We start from the raw sequence: 16,650 nt of genomic DNA, 5'->3' as shown, positions 1-16,650 counted from the left end.
GGCAACTTAAAAACAAAAACTTGAGAGAGAAGAAAATTAACAAGCATGGCTTCAATAACAACAACACCAAATGATGTCGAGTCCTCCTAAAACTTCCATTGAAATCTATCATCAGATTCAAGTCCGTTTCCAAGCAATGGAAGTCGTTAATCGAATCCCATACCTTCGTCAAGAAACATCTGATGAAGACTTCCCTACGTCGTCGTAAAACACTTTTAGCTTTCGGTTGCAAAGACGACGGAGACGATTCTCCACCGTTTCTTGTCCCTGAAGAAGATGAAGATAAAGAAGAAGAGATCTGCTATATCGGCAACTGCGACGCTTCCCGTATCTCACTTACATGCGACGGTTTGATCTGCATCCCAGGGTCGGATTCGATCCAAGTTTGTAACCCGGCGACTCGAGTGTCCCGGCGGTTCCCTACCGGAGAATGTCTCGTCTCAACTAGGATCTTACTTCATGGAGTAACCGGGCGTATCCCCGCTACATCTCTTTTGCACCGTCAAAGATATTTAGATCATGAACACGTGCCTAAGTTTCCGACGACAAGAAGCTCGTTTGGATTCGGTAAAGATGAAGTTACGGGTGAGTATAAGGTCGTTGAGCTACGTGGTCATCCTCGTGCCTCGCTCATCGTTGGGAATGCAATGTTCTTGATCTTCAAACCAGGCGGTGGAGACACGTCAACATCGTTCCTTATAGGGTTTTTGTCAAGGAAAGATCCGTTTATGTCAATGGTTCCGTCCACTGGTTCACTGTTGATCTTTGGGAACCTAACGCTTCAAGAATTGTTGCGTTTCATCTTCATCTTGAAGAGTTTAGAGTCGTCTCCCACCCTAACCCGATCTATACTTCAGACGATGGCGGCACTCCTTATTTCTCTGAGCTTATCGTCCTTCGAGACCGCCTCTCTGTATCTGAGATGAGGATCACTAATGTTCCTCATCCCCGACTCGATATTTGGAGCATGGTCGATGCAGTAAAAGAAGGATGGGTTAAGATGCATTCATTCTGTTTATGCCAACTTTACAAATCACGACCAAGTGAGATTCGCTTATTCACGCCCTTGGCAATCCTTGACGACCAAGGAGATGGAGGAGTGCTGATCGTTTGGGATTATCAAGAGTCTTTGTTCATGTCTTACCCTAAAAATTTCCTCCTTAACAAGGTTTCTGCATACGCTCGTGTTGTTGCTTCATCTTACTTCCAAACTCTTGTTCCGGTTCCCTAAGTATGTACATTATATCTCCTTTGCGTTTTTTCTTTTTTTCTTTTAACATACTCTGTTTTTTGTTATGATCACTACAAGATGATTCAGCCACAAGTTTTAGCAAGTCCTTCACTATTTTCTTTTAGTTAATCCACAATTGAGATTTTCAATACTTATGAAACACATCAATATTTACTACCGTGACAATGGCGAAAGTTAACTAAAAGTGTAAAACAAAGATCAAAACACGGTTCAGGGTCTAAGGGAAACTGCTTAAATCAGCCAGAAAAAAAAAACTAATCATCATCTTCATTTGAATGAAGTACATAAGACCTCAAGACGCGTCAGTATTTGCCGAGGATATCATACCAGGTAGACGTGTTGATGATCGCTTGATCTTTATCCAGTAGTCATCGTACACTCTTTTTCTCGACATACGCTCGAAGAATCTACTCCAACTTTCCATAACTCTGGTCAGCCTAACACTCTTGGGTCGTCCAATTAGGTACCTAACGTAATCTCTTGCAAGACGGAACAACTCCTCCCCGTTGATGATGTAGATGTACTGCAAAAAAAAAGAATTAGTATTCTCAAAGTTAAAGATACTATAGATCATTCAAAGGTAACTTGTTGTGTAGGCTTGTTATTACCAGAAAGATGAAGCCTAAGGTTGCCAACACCACTTGCAAAGTTTCATCCGCGATACCAGCAAGACCACCATCTTCTCCTGATGAGCCTTCAGACCCATTATTATTCCCACCATTTCTACCGCCCCCTCCTCCTCCTCGTGGAGGAATGCCGCCAGTGTCTTTCTTTTGTATCTGCTCACGCAACATATCTTCAACCGATTTCTTCCCCATTGCTTTCTCAATAGCTTTCCATGGTGATGATATCTGATGAATAAAAACATCATCACTAACCGTGTTAATATCAGAAACACTAAACATAAACTTAGTTATAATGTGCATTAACTTCTTACAAACACACACCACACAAAAAGGATCACTTTTGCAAGATTGAAGATTCAAATATCGGCTACAACATCCATAGAATGACGAGAAAACATAAGTTATGTCATCACTACTATCATATCTATCCTTCCGACCAAGTACAAAACACAAAAGAATCATATCAGCACTAGTTATCATCAGAAACATAACTCAACTATGTGGCTATGTGCCCAACTTCTTACACGGACACACACAAAAAGAACAATTTTGCAAGATATAAAGATCAAATCACAGCATTCTCTGATTTAATAAGCAGAGACATCTTAAGAATGAAGAAGAAGAATCTGACCTCATTACTACGGTTAGAGTTATCCTTCCCACCAAGTAAGCACAAAACAGGACCTTGCCTCTGATTCCGACATCGATGATTCTGTAGAGGCGAAAAGCGAGTAGACACAGATGATGATGATGCAGATGCCCGAATAGTCAATTTGGGGAGTGGTCGCTGATCAAAGCGTAATGACGACTTAAAAGGTGCAACAGAGACATGTCTCGTTTGTGTTGTCCTTGCACAGAACAAGGATGGTCTGAATAGGTTAGCCTGCGTAGAGCTCATCTCTTACCTCAACGGCTTCTCTTCAATACATCAACTCAAGGATCTTCAACAACAACAACAAAAAAAAAAACGTTCTTTTAGTCTGTTCGCTAAGCCAATAAAAGAAGAATTAGAATTGGGAAAGAAGAAGGGACTGAACCAATCGATAGAAATATAAAAACCTGGAAATTTGAACTACCCAATTCGGAATTCGATAGAAAGTTTAAATGTGATACCTTGATGAAACCCTAAGTCGATAGAGAGAGAGAGATCTATTTTGAGGTTTCTTGTTTGTGTGTTCAATACGAAAAACAAACCGAAGAAGTCGGAGGTGGTAATAATGACCGAAGAATATTGCTTGACGGCGGTGGATGATAATAATACGATGTCGTTTCAGCTCAATCTATAAATTTACTTTTTTTTTTTTTGGTTAACATAAATTTACTTTAACCGGTTTTAATCAACACGGAAACCTAATGCTCGCCGGTTTAATATATACGACAAACGTTTAAACGTTTAATATAACCGGTTTTTGGACTATCTGCTTTTCTGGATCGGTTCTGACAGTTCAGCTTTCGCCAATGTAGTACTGACCTTCAATGGTTGTGACATAGGTATATAAATATATGGCTTTATCCATGGAAATCTCTTGATCTAGTTAGTCAAACGTTTGAGTAACTTAATACAGTCCATTTTCTTAAAGAAAATATCTAATTGATTGACAAAGACAATGAATAGCTTATTTTCTTGGTTATGTTTTGTTTGTTTGTTAATCTTAGTCAGATATGATGCTGAAGAAGATTCTTTGGTGACGGAATTTTATCAACAAAGAAGGATACTTCAGCGACGGTATACTCACTTGTTTCAAGCAGACATCTCATGTGCCCAAACCGCTCTTTTAGATAGCAAAGAGTTCATGTCCCCTGTCATAACTCCGTTCGAAGCCAATCTTGCTTTTAGCAGGTACGTACATAGGGGAAATTATTATATGCAGTAATCTTTATAGTTTTTGAATTCGATCCACGAGTTCCTTAATCGACGTCTTTGGAGTTTCTGTTTCCACAGAGGGAGTGAGTGGACTGGTGCATACCTAATGCAATTCCAAGACGTGATCAACTCTGTAAAATTAGAATCAGTTGCTGCATTGATGAAGTTGGAGCTTTGCATATTGACGCAGAGTGTGTTGTTCATTACGGCCAAACATGTCTAAGCCCGTGAGTCAATCGACAGAGCATAAATACCAAACGTCTTTCAACAACAAAAATTGAACATTGACAAGCTGAAAGGGCAGAGACAAGACTACTGGCACGTCTTCCGACGCTATTAATGTATCGGTTTTATCCAAGTCGAGAAGAAATTTTGAGAGAGAGAGAGAGAGCGACGCAAACAGTAAATAAGCAGCAACAACTTGGCATATTATAGATTACAGGAAATAATTCATTAACTTAAACCATTCATACATAACTGATCTATGGATTAGTGGGGGTAGTCTAGAATAGATAGAAAAAAAAGAGACTGTAAAGAAAAGGGACAAGTTAAAAGAAGAAACAAAATAGACGTCTTCTAGTCTTTTGGGCGGTGAAGAACTCTTCATCCTGCAGTGCTTCAATCTGTTTTTTAAGGCGTCTTTGGACGTACTCCACCTGTGTAAAAACAAAGAAAGGAGGTGATTGATAAGATAGCCAAACAAGCACACTCAGAATCCATTTAACGAGAAACATATATATGTAACAAAAAAAACAAAAAAAACTTATATATAAAAATGCTCACTTCATATCGAAGAACCAGTATCCAACCGGCATGGTATGCAATACCACGATGAGCTATGTCCTTAGCTGACAAAAGATCTGAAGTAGTTTGACATGAAAGAATGAATTGAATGAAAAAATCAGTAGAGGAGGTATAGTAGTAGTAGATCAAACATTGCTACACAGCAGTACAGAGCAAGTAAAAAAAAAAAAAAGATGGGGTCGTACACTTTTTTGTGGATTCAAACACGGATTTGCCAAGTGCCTCAAGCTTTCCGGATGCCTCAAGCTTTCTGGATGTCTCTGCAGCCATGTCCAGGTATTCTTTCTCATCTTTTGCATGATCTTCAATCGACTGAGAGAAATGACCGACCGTAGTGTACCATTATTGAGAAAGGCAGACACAATATACTAACTAGTATAAAAAGACTTTGCTCTACAAAAATTGGATTCTCAAATAGCCATATATATATATCTCTCTCTCTCTCTATATATATATATATATAGGTAAACTTAAATATAGTTAAATTTCAAAAAAGATACATTACCGACATAGTATGAAACAACATTATTGTACCTTGTTTAATAAGTCTATAATTTTTTTAAGATCTCTAATATGTTTCTTGGGATTGCCCGACTTGAAGAAACCCGTTCCTCTCCGAACAGAACTAATTTTGCATCCAACCAACCAAAAAAAAAAAGAAAAAAAAATCAAAACTTTGACCCAATCAATCAATCGGTCTGAAAAAAAAAATTAGGGTTTTTATATGGTTCCATCTCTATATATAATAACTATACAAATCCAAAGACCAAAGTAAACCACAAAACTCCTTACTCATCATGCTGCAGCAATTTAGATCTGAGCCTGGTTGGGAGTGATCGGAAAGAAGGTAGAAGAAAAGGTCTTCCTGTCTCCTCCATCGGTTATGAAAGAAACAGAGAGAGAGAGAGAGATTAAAAGTATCATTTCTATGCTCTATTATTATTATACTAGAAAGAAAAGAAAAAGAACTTCCAATTTGCTTCCCCAAAATATATTCTTTCAAGAATTTTTGGAAACGGGATTATTAAGAGATTTTCCACTTTTCACTCCAATTATTTAAAATCTGCTATTTTAAAAAAGTATTTTAAATTTACCATTTTTTTGGTCGGTTAAAAATTAAAATCTATACAATTATAATTTTTAAAAACTAAAATACATACTTCACAACAAATACTATACCCTACAAAAAAAATAAAACGAAAAAACCTCAAACATAATGTATAAAATCCCCTATATATTAATAGAGAAGCACTCTCTTGAAAAAGCTGATGTGTCGCCGCCAGAGAGCTCTGGACACATTTAGCAAAAAAACCCTTAAATTTTATACTTAATTACATTAACATGCCACTATATTAAAAAAAACAATTAATTGAATAATAATTAGATATGTCATCAATTCTCACACAAATTTAAATATCACATGTTAAACCTAAATAAATAATTACATACTATTTTAAGTCAAAATTTCACTAAAATTTACTTACAAATATACAAGTCAAAATTATATTATTTTTAAGAAATCAATATTAAATATTGATTTCTTAAAATCAATATAAGTAAAATATTCTAAAAAGACTATAAGAACATATAAAGTTAATAAAAATAAAGAACATATAACTTATTAAACATATAACTTCTTAACAAAATCATATAAAAATGTTAGTATTATTACCATAATAATTTAAATAACAAGTTTTCAGTAGTTATTATAATTGATTATAAAATGAAATATATTACCCCTGAATTATCTCCAACTCATTAAAGGAAACTTAATTCCCAATAAATATAGATTTATATATATTCATAACTAAATATAAAAATGACAAAAAATTAGGGAATATCATGATATGTGATTATTTATAAATATCTAAGTATGTAAACTAATTAATCTCAACATTTAGTGTGATTATTTATTAAAAAATGGAAATATTGATAACCAAATAGGAATATACTTTTTAATTGTACATTAATCAATGTGCTATTAAAAAGGAATGAAAAATAACCCTTAACATTATAAATAAACTTAGTACCCAAAAAAATATAATATATTTAAAATGAGTGATTATCAGATTATGAAAAATTGTTATAGTTACTCGCTTAACCATAAATATAAAAATTTGATTTTAAAAGCACACAAAAAATATATAATTCCATAAATTGTAACATTTTATAAATATTTTCTTTACCACGTTCACATAATTCACTAGTGAAATGTATTTTTACACGAAAAAGTTGATTTTGAAATTTAATTAATTTTTTCATAATGGTTTTTTTGGTAATAATCCGTTATTTATAGAAAATATTAACAAACCGACTAACTCAAAATATTTAAATAGCCTAATCACAAATATTAAATCAATAGATTAGATTATCTTCAGAAAATTTAATTTAGAATCTGATTGTTACTAACATATAATAAAATTAATTAGTTAAACTACCGAGTAATTAAGTATATGTTGTTATGGTTACATAAGAAACATGCAAAATTGTTATGATTACAAAATAAAACATAAAAGATATGAATTTGATTTTTAAACCACACAAAAGATATATTGCAATAAATAGTAACATTTTATCAATATTTTATCTTTCACATTTACAGATTTCACGGTGAAACAATTTTTTTACACAAAAAAACGCAACTTTGAATAAATAGGTAAAAAAATTTAGTTACATATTATGTTTGACACAAAAATATTGATTCTAGAATAATAATTTTACTTATATGATTTTTTTTAAATCGATTTATTCCGCACATAATGCGGGTTGTTACCTAGTTATGTTTTAAAATCTAGAAAATTGGCAAACCCATAAGATTTTAGCCAAAATGGCAAAATCCACAAATGCCACTAAAAAAATGGTTTCTTTCATAATTAACTCTTTTTTGGAAACAACATAGTATTTCACCAAATTCTTTTATTGATTTGAACATAGAAAAAAACACATACATTACTATTGGAAATGTTAGTTCCGATTTTTCTTTTCAACGTTTTACAAGATAAAGTTATTCCCGATAAAAGAACTTATATTTATCTAGAATTTTTATAATTCTCAGAATAAAAAATTGTCAATTATTTTTATTTTGGAATATATGCTACACTATTATTTGTTTTCTTCACTTTTTCCTGTTTTCCAAACTTTTGTTTTGAAGAAGAAATTATAGAAAATAGGGTTGATAAATATAACTTCTTTATTTTCGTTACAAGTCTACTAAAGAAGTTACTTGCTTGGGAGTAGGTATAAACCTTTAGCTTCTGTAACCTTGTTGATTGCAATTTTGGTATGTGGATCTTCTCTAAGCTCTGTTCTCCATGATTTCCATGTTGTTGATTGCAATTTACTAAAAAAGCACTCTCAAATTCTTGTTCTTTTGTTTTGATGCAGCTGTTGTAAGCTTGAACCTTTAGCTTCTCTAATATTGTTATTTGTTCTTTAAAACTTCGTTAATTCAGCTTCATCGCGTAGTTGTGTGTGCTCAAATCTCTTTGTAAACTGGATCTTATATTCTTTGTTAGTATCTCTCTGGTTAGTTATATAACATTCAGACAATTTTTTGAGCTTTTCAAGGTGCATGATCCCTCTGAGCTGACTTCAATGTTTCAGGCACTTACTTTTTAAAGAGATTGCTTCTGACTGTCACTATGGATACCAAAGAGTTGGATACTGGCTCCAATGATGCAATCAGCTGGCTCCCTCATGAGGTTCTGGGTGACATCTTGTCAAGAGTTCCGACCAAACTGGCTGCTTCAACATCTGTGCTCTCGAGAAAGTGGAGGGATGTGTTCGCATTGAGGGATAGTCTCGATTTTGATGATTCTGCATCTCTGAAACGGAATAAAGAGGGTAAACTAGAGAGGGATGTGATCCTCCGGGAGTGCTTCAGGAACTTTGTCGATAGAACACTCGCTTTGCAATTGCAATGCGCTTCTCTTATCACGAGATTCTCTCTAAGATATCACGTTCGTGACGACTCTGAGATGGATCATGTGGTCCGCTGGGTATGTAATGTCTTAGAGCGTGGCGTAGTGGACCTGCACGTTAGTTTAGCTCCTCAGGATGAAATCTTTTTACCTCCTGCGCTCTACACGAGCAAGACGCTCGTTAAGCTTTCACTGGGAACCAAGATTAGTTTAGGAAAGCTTCCTCCAGATTTGTCTCTTCCAGCGCTTAAGACTCTCTTCATCGATGCTATCTTTTTTGAATATGAAGATCTGTGTTACGTGCTTCTTCCTGGTTGTCCCGTGCTCGAGGAGCTTTTTGTACGTCACAATGACTTTTACGCACAACCATACTGCATATCCAGTCGGACCATCCATAAACTAACAGTTCAATACGATTCTAACTTTGATATTGGCTCTTTGACGATCTCATTTGATGCCCCAAGTCTTGTCTTCCTGGACTACTCCGATTATGCCCTGTCTGGCTATCCACAAGTTAACTTGAAGTCCCTAGTCGAAGCTAGGCTGGACCTTCGTTATCATTCTAAAGAGATCAAGAGGCCAAATATATGGGGTCTCTTTACAGGGATAAGCCACATTAAGACCCTGCATCTTTCTGCCAATTCTGCTGATGTAAGTTTTGCCACTTTCTTCTATTAACTTTAAAAAAAAAAAGCTTTTAGACATTCTTGAAGTTCGTGTGCGTGTGTGTATTTCAGGTGATCTCTCGATGTGTTAAACATGGACTAATACTACCGGTGTTTAACAATCTGGTAAGCTTGACTTTTGGGAGTAAGAATAAACGAGGTTGGAGACTACTGCCGCAGCTGCTTAAGCAGTGTCCTATGCTTGAAACTCTAACCATCCAGGTACATATATCTTATTTTGCTTAACCCATGAACGAATCTATCTATAGATAGAGGGACACAAACATAGTTGGTGATCATTTACATGCATCTCTCCAGGGTCTGGATGGTCATATATCTGATGTGACTATGCACACTGCTAAAGACTTGGAGCACTTGAAGAGTTTACTGGGGACCCAATTATGACAATGACTAACTGGACTATCCACGGAATTTATAAACATAATTATACAAGAAGCTTGTAAAGTCTTGCTTAACATATAAATTTATACTCAACATACTAAAAATTCATACTAAGTTCATACCTAATTCTTAAGTATTTTGATACAAAATCATTAAAAAGTTTTATATTTGTGACTCCATACATATACATTACTTCATAACGAGAATTCAAAAAATAGTTTGTGTTTATGGTTTTAATGGAGTTTTTTCTTATTCGAAAATGAGAATTTTTGCAATTTTATAAAACTGATTTTTCAGTGTTTCATGATTCACATCTAACTAGGATTGAACCCGCGGTAAACCGCGGGACGATTTAATCATATTGTATTTTTAATATATATATTTTAAAATTTTTAAAGTCTTTATTGGAATGGTACAATATTCATTTTTCTGTCATGTGTTGGTGTATTTTGTAGTTCATATAATAAATATGGATAGAATTTGTAACTTAGTTCATCCCAAACTATGGTTATAAATATATAGTATAAGAAAAAAGTTAAAATTTTTAGTGTTGGTGTAATAGTTTAACCCCGTTAGGCTAGATCTATCCCGCAACAGATTTAAAGATTTTTAAATACAATATATTTATTTCTATTGAAATATTTAGATCTGTGTGCATCCGTCCAACACTTTTTAGTTTAATTAATAGGTCTAAATGTGGATACTAATTAACATGCAATACATCGCAGTACAAAATTTTCGGTTTACTATATTTTAGAAAATAAAAGATGATCATATATTTTGTTATTTAATGTCATTTACATTTTTAATCATAAAAACTATTACAATAGAAAAAGTAATGATAGTATATTTTAAAAAGTGATAACCATTTAAAATTATTAATTATGTAAAATCCTAGTGCTATTTGCAAAAAAAAAACACAAATTACATGACCCGTTTTTAAAAAAAGATCTTTTGAACGAGATCCGATTAAATATAAGAACAAAACATAAAATTAACGATATTTAAAAAAAAAACATGATCTGAGTACAATATTTTTGGAAACCATATTTTTAACTCTCAACACTTGTAATAATTCTAGTCTAAGATTGAATCATAATATTTGTTATTTAACAATGGTACTTATAATTTAATTTATGTATCATAATACTTGTAAGTTTAATTTAAATGCTGATATTTAAATATGGTTTAATTTAGAATCTAAAAGGTAAAACATTTAGATATGATCTAGCTACCGCCAACAACAATTTAGGGTGACATTTGTTACATAATAATGATCTAATTTATAAGATTAAATATAAGATTTATTATATTTTGTGTTGGGGCGAAAACAAAATCAGCCGAACTGAGACGTCCAAAAATCACTTAAAATATGAATTTTCATCTAAAAAGTGGTCGTCAGGTCAGTTCATAGTTTGACAAAAAAAGTTAGTCTTTTTGAACTGCATGTTCTCATTACTTACAAAATTATTCAGATAAGTCTAAAATGAGATCCAATCTTATAAAATATGTGAAATTACTACTACATATATTAGTAAAATGATAAATATACTCAAACATTTGATTTAGAAATGCAATTTATCATCTTATCTTGTTTATCATATAACTAAATTCGTTATAAACATGGACTCACCAATGGTTAATATTATCATTGAGGATCCAAAGTATCTATGGTAGTGAAACAACAACAGTTAGGCTTTAGGTTAAATAAATAAAAATCTTACAAATGTACTTATGATGGTTTCTCAATAATAAAGTGTAGACATTTAGATGGGTATATTACTATATTGTCAGACTCACGCCCCAAACAAACATGCAGGTTGACTGAAATTAAAAGAGATGATGTCATTTTCCTGTCAATGAATGCTGCTACTTTGGCTGGTTCTCTCACTCTACTCGTCTCTCAAGTTCATAACGATCTGCCAACTCTCGCATAGAATGATAAGGAGGTCAGAGTGGATTCTAACCTCTAAATCTCAACATTTCATATAGAATCAGATGGTACATTCGAATATTAAATTCAAATTTTACTTGCATGACTTCTCCTATTGAATATCAAGAACCTGTTCATCAGATCCTTTTTCGCAGAAGCGTCAATTTTGTACCCTGAAAATAACATAACAGTAGGTTAGGTTTATGAACATGTATAATTAATGTGTATGTACGTATACAACAATATAAGATCTTTGCGAGTACCATGTCAAAGGTTTCACCAAACATTTTTTATATGTCTTCGAGGTATGAAGAACCCTGATTTGCACTTTTCACGAAGTCTTGTAAGGCTTGAACCCTGTCTCGGAGGAAGGCGTAGGATGCAGCCATTCCGAGGTATGTGTGTTCAAAGCTTGTATTTGAGAAATGGTGATTCAACGCTTGTATTTGAGAAATGGTGAATGTGTGATGATTTGTTCTATGCATTTCATGAGGATATTTATAGGTAATTGACACATTATTGTTTATGTTAGAATCGATAAATGATAGACTTCGTGTGCAAGCACAAAATCTTTGATACGATTAACAAAAAAGGATTATTCGCATAATTAGCATTGAATTAAGGGAAGTTTAGATTATTTGATACTAATTTTTAGAGATTTTGTGATATTACGATGCAATAATTTTAGGGATTGATTGAATGATGATTATGAAAAATTAAGGATGTTAGTAAGTAGTCGAATATATAGCATATTCTTTTTTTGGGTGGGCGAAATTTACGGTTTATTGGTAATCGATAATTAAAACAATTTGTAATGTTGGGCCAAAGTTTATTTGAAATTATTGTCCAATTGCCGGCCTTTTTGTTTGTTTTTTAAATAGGTGTTTGCTATTTCCGCGTAGCCCAACTATCACAAATCCGGGTTTCTTTTAAAAAAGCGCGGATCCCCTCAGAAACGGGTCGGGTAATGTCGCAAATATGATTTCAGACAATTGTACCCTTCCCGATTTCCAGAAACGCTTTCCTTTTTGTGAAATTGAGTGGCAATTGCTGTAAATACCGTGATGATTTCAGTCATTTTTAAAAATGAAACTCCTCTTTTAATTATAAGAAAATTTGTACTGTTTTACATTCAATGTATGATGATTAACGAAGAATGACACATCTTTTGCATATTTTTTACCATTTGACATTTTTAATTATCTACGCGTTGAAATTATTATTTTTAAAAGATAAATAATTTTATAAAATTTTATTCTATTATTTTGTTTTTTTTTTTTTTAAAATAAACGAAAATTCTCATTTTTGAGGAAAAGGAAATAAAAGAAAGAACAAAAGTTCTCTCAAATTAAGAAACCCTGGTAGATTGGTTTTTGAACCCATATGTCCGCTTCAATTCAATTTTGAGTGTAACAACTAACCGGACATTATAATTTGGACCGGTTTAGCCCATAGTGCCGTTTGACATCCCTAGCGCCTATCTAAGTATTATCAATCTATATATATAAAGTTGGCTTTTCTCTCTTCTCCTTCCTCCACCTCATCACTTTTTATTTTTAATTTTAATAAATTAATTCAAAATATCAAAGAACATTAAATCTAAAGTTAATACATCAATTAATTCACTTATGTGTGTAATATTTTTATTATTATTAAAAGTAATCATTTAAAATAATTCAAAACTAAAATATAAACCAGAAACAAATTGAAAAATACAACAAAAAAAAGTCAAAGTAAAATATGAATAATGATTACATATTGTGTAATGTTTTGATTATTATTAAAAACAACCATATATTTAAAATAATTCAAAAATTAAATATAAACCAAAACAAAATGAAAAAAAAATACAACAAAAACATATCAAAGTAAAATATGAATAATGATTAAACAAAAATATATAAAAAGAATTAATCAAGTGCTCAAAAATTAAGATAATGTATATATTTAAGAGAAATGCAAAAGATTATTTGAAATAAAACATATTAAATATAACTTATTCTGAACATCACACACACAAAAAAAATAGTGAAAATTACTAAGAAGGAATTTGAAAAAGTTATTTGTAAAAACCAAATACGATGGTAGCGGTAGATTGTAAAATTTTAATTAAAATTAAAAAAAAAATCTATTTTCAGATAAATACATAGATTTAAAAGTTAGAGTAATCTTATAATTTAGTAGATTAGGAGAATCAAAAAAAAAAACATTGTATAAACCATCGTAGACTATATATATTTTAAAGTAAAAAGGTTATATATGTCAACATAATTTTTCTTTTGTCAAACAGTTAAGGTAAAATGTAATATTTGATGTTATAATATGATGTTTACAGATAAAAACGAGTCAAATTATGAGTTTTATTACTACGAAGCAAAGCTTACATGTAGTAGTATATAACCCTGTTCAAGAAACTTTGCGAGAAAGAGTGGGTATATTATCTAAAAAAATTTACGTCTTTGTTAGTAAATAATAATCACTCAACCGATAAAAAAGTATTGGAAGATGAAAAATAGTTATAATATGTCTTCATAATCAATATTTCATAAGTGAGATAATAGAATGTGAAAAGAGAATAGATGCAAGAGATGACGAATGTATACCGAAAAGTAAAGAAAGAGTTAATTGTGAAAACATGTTAAAATAAATAGATAAGTTATATATCACTTAATAAAATAAAATTGATATCTATATAGATTTATATTTTCATACTGAAAAATTATAATTATATTCAACGGTTAGTATTAATAATTAAAATAATTGTAGTCCCGCACAACGTGCGGGTAATAAATCTAGACCCACCTGCCACCTCAGATGCCACGTCAGCCACTTCTTTTTAAATTTTGTGGGCTTTACAGATTTTAATAAGCCTTTTAAACAATCATACAAATGACAAACTGATCAACTAAATTTCATCCAAAATCTGTAGGTCCAACACTATTTCATTCAAAGTCTCTAGACCCATCACTATTTTAAATCCTATAAATTCAATTTTTTATTTTAAAATATTCATTTAGTGCATATTTTTGTTAATTATAATTAATCGAAAGTTTAAATAAAAAAATAATTATATAAAATAAATTAAATGTTAAAATAAGAAAACAATACTATAATTTTTCATTAGTAGTAATAATATAATTAAAAATTTATATTAAACTAATCATAATTTAAAATATCAAAACAAGGCAATCAAAGCAACACTTTCAAAGAATCAAGGAAACACAACTAGAAATCAATTAAAATTATTTGGCAGCACTTCACAAATCCATCACCAAAGACAAAGACGCAAAGAGATGTACACTCATTTAATAAACTAAAAAGATTCATATATATGAATACCACAATCTGATAACCGTAACACAAAATTATATAAAAAAGACAACCGAGAAAATAAAAAACAATCCGGACTTTATAAAATTACAGCAGATAAACAAGAAAATTAATTTTCCCCAAAACACAACTCACATCGAATCGAAAAAATCACTCACAGGACAAGCGGAAAAAAAATTACAACCAAGAACACAAAACAACTCACAACTTAACTAGGAAACCTAAAGAAGCCAACATATTTTCATATAAACAAATTTGCAACCCAATTGACATTCACCTTTAACAAAATCAACAGGGGGATAACCAAATATCCCCAACAGATAAGCGAGCAAGGAATCAACCAAAACGCAAACCCAAAAAAAAAAAGAATATTCAAGGGAAAACGATTACGATAGGAATGAATGAAAAAATGATTACGAGCATCAAAGATATAAGTTCAATCCTCCAACAGATCTCTAGATCAGAAAATTGCTCTTCTCCTATCCGTTCACGAGGACATCGGATTTTGAAAAAAAACAAATCAATTTCAACTCAATAACATACAAATAATGGCCCAATAAATCCACAAATTATAAGCCTTACAGAGAAATTAGGCACCGAATGAAACAAACAAAAATAGCATAGAAAAGAGGAATGTAAGTTATTGATTTTATTTATTTTTCTTAATAAAACCCACAATCTTTTTCATTCCAAACACTAAAACATTGGCAAAAAAATTATTCCAACATTTTACAAAATACATATGAAATATCAAATAACAATCCAACCACAAAATGAAAAATAATAATAAATTAATGACAACTAACAGCTACAGCAAAACAACAACTTCAACTAAACAATGTTAACTTCTAATAATAACTAGATAATATCCAGCGCATTTGCACGGGTTGTTGTGTTAGTTATGTTAATTTATATGTATTTTAAAAATTTTCATTAAAAAATACATATATAACAAACAAATTTCCTAAGTGTCAATAATTCACTTTATTTATTCAAATCATAAAATTTTACTATGATATTCAAAATTTGCCTAAAACATTCAATAATTAAATTGCAAAATTATTTTTTGAAATATCAATTAAATATATTTCCTATAAAATCATATGAGACACAGTTTAAAATCCCAAATATTAATTTAAATTTTAATCTCTTTTATATTCACCTTAATTTAAGCTATACTGCTAGGTTAAATTCTAATGATTTGCTCTTTGTACTAAAATTTTGGAAGTGGAATATCAAATTTTTTATTATATAGAAAATCATTAAATTACAAAATTTTGAATTAAAGAAACATTGTAATGATCTTTATATAATTATATTTTGGATCACAAGAACTAAATATAATGATGAGTATACTAATTCTCAAAAACAAATTGGAGGTAAGAGAGAGTTAAAATTTTTGATTTAATAATTCTATTATTATAGTTAATTTTGTTAAAACATTGCATACTTTTAAAATAAAATATATATACATGTATGAAGATGATTTCTTTAGATTGATTCCCTCATTGGATTTTCATTGAAATTAGTGTTGTTGAATCTGCATCAATAATTGTATTTTTACAGCCACCAAATTTGTATTATACATATGTAATTGAAAATAGTAAGAAGAGAAAGAAGTAAGGAAGAAATACATTTAAAAAAAATAAATAAATAAAATTGAACAAAATATATGAGAATTCCAGCAAAATATATAATCACACTCTTACCATGAGTTTTGAATTCATGCAAAAACATAAACAAAACAAATAAAATATTTAGAGTTTGTGATATGGTGGATGATGATGTGAGAATGATTATTTATAGGATTTCAAGGATAGAAGTTACATTTTTAAAATAATTTAATTAGAGTAT

At 31.2% G+C, this 16,650-nt stretch overlaps 4 protein-coding genes across 6 annotated transcripts; 2 read left to right on the top strand and 2 right to left on the bottom strand.

Moving 5' to 3' along the window:
* Positions 1-182: 182 nt before the first annotated feature.
* Positions 183-1,231, top strand: LOC104789788 (F-box/LRR-repeat protein At2g43260-like). The gene is made up of 2 exons (XM_010515436.2): positions 183-750; positions 816-1,231. Exons 1-2 carry the CDS (start codon positions 183-185, stop codon positions 1,229-1,231), a joined length of 984 nt encoding a protein of 327 aa, XP_010513738.2.
* A 94-nt stretch (positions 1,232-1,325) lies between these two features.
* On the bottom strand, positions 1,326-3,131 carry LOC104788215 (uncharacterized). Of its 2 annotated transcripts, none has more exons than XM_010513931.3 (4): positions 2,992-3,131; positions 2,510-2,819; positions 1,861-2,103; positions 1,326-1,775 (listed from the first exon to the last, which is right to left on the bottom strand). In XM_010513931.3, exons 2-4 carry the CDS (start codon positions 2,774-2,776, stop codon positions 1,545-1,547), a joined length of 741 nt encoding a protein of 246 aa, XP_010512233.1. In that variant the 5' UTR covers positions 2,777-2,819; positions 2,992-3,131; the 3' UTR covers positions 1,326-1,544. The 2 variants fall into 2 exon arrangements, with proteins under 2 accessions (XP_010512233.1, XP_087307505.1); XM_087451379.1 differs by having other exon boundaries at positions 2,938-3,101.
* Positions 3,132-4,149: 1,018 nt separating this feature from the next.
* Positions 4,150-5,591, bottom strand: LOC104788214 (uncharacterized). Of its 2 annotated transcripts, XM_010513929.3 has the most exons (5): positions 5,339-5,591; positions 5,081-5,171; positions 4,732-4,858; positions 4,526-4,602; positions 4,150-4,398 (listed from the first exon to the last, which is right to left on the bottom strand). In XM_010513929.3, the coding sequence occupies exons 1-5, from the start codon at positions 5,422-5,424 to the stop codon at positions 4,291-4,293; spliced, it is 489 nt and encodes a 162-aa protein (XP_010512231.1). In that variant the 5' UTR covers positions 5,425-5,591; the 3' UTR covers positions 4,150-4,290. The 2 variants fall into 2 exon arrangements, 1 of the variants encoding a protein (XP_010512231.1); XR_015557985.1 differs by lacking the exon at positions 5,081-5,171 and having other exon boundaries at positions 5,339-5,539.
* A 2,089-nt stretch (positions 5,592-7,680) lies between these two features.
* On the top strand, positions 7,681-9,793 carry LOC104788213 (F-box/LRR-repeat protein At3g60040-like). The gene is made up of 4 exons (XM_019246161.2): positions 7,681-7,826; positions 8,150-9,117; positions 9,204-9,353; positions 9,450-9,793. The coding sequence occupies exons 2-4, from the start codon at positions 8,188-8,190 to the stop codon at positions 9,534-9,536; spliced, it is 1,167 nt and encodes a 388-aa protein (XP_019101706.2). The 5' UTR covers positions 7,681-7,826; positions 8,150-8,187; the 3' UTR covers positions 9,537-9,793.
* The last annotated feature ends 6,857 nt before the right edge of the window (positions 9,794-16,650 follow it).

Source organism: Camelina sativa, chromosome 5 (genome assembly GCF_030686135.1).
Source record: "Camelina sativa cultivar CO46 ecotype springtype chromosome 5, ASM3068613v1".
Classification (NCBI taxonomy): Eukaryota; Viridiplantae; Streptophyta; class Magnoliopsida; order Brassicales; family Brassicaceae; genus Camelina; species Camelina sativa.
This window is presented reverse-complemented; position numbering and strand designations above follow the sequence as displayed.

Excerpts from the sequence above, each read along its gene's own strand:
- LOC104789788 (XM_010515436.2), top strand. The coding sequence starts at position 183 with ATGAAGACTTCCCTACGTCGTCGTAAAACACTTTTAGCTTTCGGTTGC. Across the intron at positions 751-815 it reads GTCAATGGTTCCGTCCACTG|AGTTTAGAGTCGTCTCCCAC; the intron begins GTTCACTGTTGA and ends TTCATCTTGAAG.
- LOC104788213 (XM_019246161.2), top strand. The coding sequence starts at position 8,188 with ATGGATACCAAAGAGTTGGATACTGGCTCCAATGATGCAATCAGCTGG. Across the intron at positions 9,118-9,203 it reads TTTCTGCCAATTCTGCTGAT|GTGATCTCTCGATGTGTTAA; the intron begins GTAAGTTTTGCC and ends TGTGTATTTCAG. Across the intron at positions 9,354-9,449 it reads TTGAAACTCTAACCATCCAG|GGTCTGGATGGTCATATATC; the intron begins GTACATATATCT and ends GCATCTCTCCAG.
- LOC104788214 (XM_010513929.3), bottom strand. The coding sequence starts at position 5,424 with ATGGAGGAGACAGGAAGACCTTTTCTTCTACCTTCTTTCCGATCACTC. Across the intron at positions 4,859-5,080 it reads TTATAGACTTATTAAACAAG|TCGATTGAAGATCATGCAAA; the intron begins GTACAATAATGT and ends CATTTCTCTCAG. Across the intron at positions 4,399-4,525 it reads TACTGGTTCTTCGATATGAA|GTGGAGTACGTCCAAAGACG; the intron begins GTGAGCATTTTT and ends GTTTTTACACAG.
- LOC104788215 (XM_010513931.3), bottom strand. The coding sequence starts at position 2,776 with ATGAGCTCTACGCAGGCTAACCTATTCAGACCATCCTTGTTCTGTGCA. Across the intron at positions 2,104-2,509 it reads ACTCTAACCGTAGTAATGAG|ATATCATCACCATGGAAAGC; the intron begins GTCAGATTCTTC and ends TTTATTCATCAG. Across the intron at positions 1,776-1,860 it reads CCTTAGGCTTCATCTTTCTG|TACATCTACATCATCAACGG; the intron begins GTAATAACAAGC and ends TTTTTTTTGCAG.